Source organism: Condylostylus longicornis, unplaced genomic scaffold (genome assembly GCF_029603195.1).
Source record: "Condylostylus longicornis isolate FDR11 unplaced genomic scaffold, ASM2960319v2 ptg000375l, whole genome shotgun sequence".
NCBI lineage: Eukaryota > Metazoa > Arthropoda > Insecta > Diptera > Dolichopodidae > Condylostylus > Condylostylus longicornis.
In genome coordinates, this window is record NW_026578337.1 from 3,759 (window position 1) to 6,950 (window position 3,192).

A 3,192-nucleotide genomic window follows, 5' to 3' on the forward strand; every position below is an offset into this window, starting at 1 on the left:
TTGATCGCAGCACACATCGCAGCAAGCATCGCAACTTGACTGATGATTGATTAAGTGAACTCTCAAGTGGTGGATTTTTTATCTGTTCATGTTCCCTGTCACCTACGGTCCAATCTTGTGAGTGTGAAGAGAAAACAAGTTAAGAAAGGTGTCTTCTTGTTGAGGTCATTAAAGAGAAGCTGAAACAAAAATTGGAGGTTTTCTTTGTCCGAATTCTTGCATTTGAAAAATCGTTGTAGCAACAGAGTCTTTAACATCAACAGGAGCCTCAGTGGAAGGAAGAATCGGAGCTAGTGGAAAAGAAATAATTAGAATTTTTGTTGTTTTGTTGAATTCAACCGCTGCTGCATTTGGGTTCACGAGACACGTCCGTGGTATCTAAAACATCTGTAGTTGGATTGATTGTCGTTAAATCAACTCACCAGGTGCGTTGAACTGGTTTGTTCGGCGGCCTCAAAATCGAATTCATCTCTACCAGCAGCAAATGTGTAATTCGTGCTGACATACACGCTCTGTCCAACGACGTCAACACGAACATTCGATCTCTCATGAAGATTTGACAGGTCAAATGTTAAACGGCATGTTGGGACATTAAGTGACGCTCGAATGCCGATATCAACCCGTGGGATCGTTGCAACAGATGGCTGGGGATGAAGGAATAGCGAAAATGGACTGTCTAGCATGTTTTCAACGAAGCGCAATAAATCAGGATAACCGCGAAGAGCCGGCGAGAAGGAAGGCGCCGCAGTTGCGCTTCCTTGTTCTGGCCCCTCCTCAGATGCCCACGATAATGCAAGCAACCAAAACAGGATTATTACTTTCATTTTTTCCAAATTTATCTGCACCGAAATGAGAACTGTGTTTGTTTGCCCCTACAGTTTTCTACCGGCGTCTCCTGCATTGCCGTTGCCACTATTATTTTTTGCAGTAGCAGTCATTTTTTGGCCCGAGGCATCTTTTTTTTTGATTCCGTGTAGTAATCATGCATTCTGCAATTACACCAATATCAAATGCCCCTCAACTGACACCAATCAATACATTCGAAATCAAGTGTGGAACAGTTTACAACTTCGACGAAAGTGGATCTGGTGGTGATGTTAGCGCTTTCTTGAAAAATAACTGCGTCTGCATCCAAGCATCTTCCTGAGCTGCTTGATGAGAAAAGCTCTCTCCTCCCCAAACAACAACAGACTGTGCCAGTGGGTGAAATGATGCTTCCTCGAATGGCGCACATGGAGGGTCAATGTAATGTCCTGTTTTCGGATAAATCAGCGCACGGACGTCTAGAAGCAGCATAGATCAGAACAAGCAGCATCTCTCAACCTACGTTTCTTCCCAACGGCTTCAAGCCTTCGAACAGCTTCCAGTGCGTAGACGGGGGAATGCCAGTTTTGATCGGACTCTCCGGCGATAAACAAACACCAGTCTGCGTGAACTTGTTCTATCGGATACATCGATTGTTTGATAGTTTCGAAGTCTGTTTCTCCAAATTTGAAAAATCCGCCACTGTTGGTTTCTTCCTCTTGTGTCGCTGTACCAAAATCGTCCTTGTCTCCAGAGACAATTTGACGTCCTTCACGAATAAACGGTTTTCGAAACTTCGAATACATATTTCGAAGTTCAGGAACGACCGGAAACGCAACAGAATCTCTCACATTGATAGCATCATCGTCGTATAGAACTGCCTTTCCAACATCTAACGGTGCAGGTGGATACTGCACCCCAGACGGCGTGACCATTCCGTACTCTGTTCGGTATTTCACGTCACTTAATTGACGTGTTGTCCGTGATCCAATCGACATGATATTTCCGTTGACTGTGCACAACGCAGTAATACGGCGGGAATAACAAGCGGCTGCAATCCCAAATTCCCCGCCCTTCGAGGAGCCAATCAGTCCGACGCCCCCTGAAACGGGATTCACCTAAGGAACACAAATTGTCGCAAACAAGAGCCCCAAAATCTCGGTGTATCGAAGAACGACAATCAACGGAAGTCAGTTGAGAAGCTGTTTACCTTTGGATGTTGAAACAGCCATTCTGCTGCTTCTTCGAGATATTCGATTTCTAAATGTTTCATTGATTTCGGTAAATCATCATAACGGATATACGCGAGGGACATCGCTAAGATCCCTCTACTAGCGAGTAAAGCGGATCGATACTCAACAAGACCACCAGCAGCGCCAGAAATATCGAGAACTCCGGGAAAGGGCCCATTGCCTGAAACGTTTATAGAAATTGATGCCATTATGGGGCTGGTGATCACCTGCTGGAATGAAAACCGTGCCACGCAGTTTGCCCTCTTTGACAACAACACGGCGAACACCGTCCTTCATGAAATGACGATCAATGGATTGAACCGCTAAGGGTTTCAGTGATTCCGATAACCCAACATTCAGTGATTCCGATAACCCAACATTCAGTGAAGTCACGAAATCGAGCGATGTATCGATAAGGTGTTGTGATGTGACAACCGACGTGAATTGACGGAGATATTGATCAGAAATTGTGGAAGCAGTTGAACCGTTCCATAGCGACAGAACGAACCGAAGAGGGTGCGTGACATCTCGACGCACGAGGCGTTCATAAGGAATAAGAGGTTTGAGTGTCGAAAACAAGCCCTCGGAGAAAACACCGCGATAGGAACCAGATGGCGATTCGATTGCAGCGTCTCTGGCAAGATCGATTTTTCCATCAGCGTCTGCGAGATAGAACGCTAAAGATTTAAATAGAGTTGATTTTTCATCTATGATTGATAATAAAAGTGTGTAGCATTGAAAGGGTTGCAAACACTGAGCGCAAATATGAATGCGCTCATCTGCTAATGACGATGTTTGATCAACAATCAATTTTGGAGATGTTGTGTTTGCAGCCATTGAATAATACTCTGTGTGCCTGATTCCTTATGAAATCAGAATATTGATTTGATGGCTTCGTTTGATGCGCAGAGGTGCCTCATTGTTGGGGTTCTCTGCGTGTTGCTTTCTTGGAAGATGCTCGATGAATTGAAGCTTCTTTCATTTCCTCCATCACTATCTGAATTCTCGTCTCATCTTTTGTCCCCTCCGAGATATCAACCGATCAACAAAGCTTCAAACGAAATGACCAAAGCTGTAAGTAGTTGTTATCGCAGTTGAATTCACTGTCTTCTCATCAGGACATTCAAACGGTCTGTATCAGCAAGTGGTAAGCGTG

General features: G+C 44.5%; 1 protein-coding gene across 1 annotated transcript; it reads right to left on the minus strand.

Moving 5' to 3' along the window:
- Nucleotides 1–1,062: 1,062 nt before the first annotated feature.
- LOC129617032 (acyl-coenzyme A thioesterase 3-like) lies at nt 1,063–2,873 on the minus strand. Its single transcript, XM_055532478.1, has 4 exons — nt 2,264–2,873; nt 2,015–2,217; nt 1,328–1,922; nt 1,063–1,283 (listed from the first exon to the last, which is right to left on the minus strand). Exons 1-4 carry the CDS (start codon nt 2,871–2,873, stop codon nt 1,063–1,065), a joined length of 1,629 nt encoding a protein of 542 aa, XP_055388453.1.
- Between the last annotated feature and the right edge of the window lie 319 nt (nt 2,874–3,192).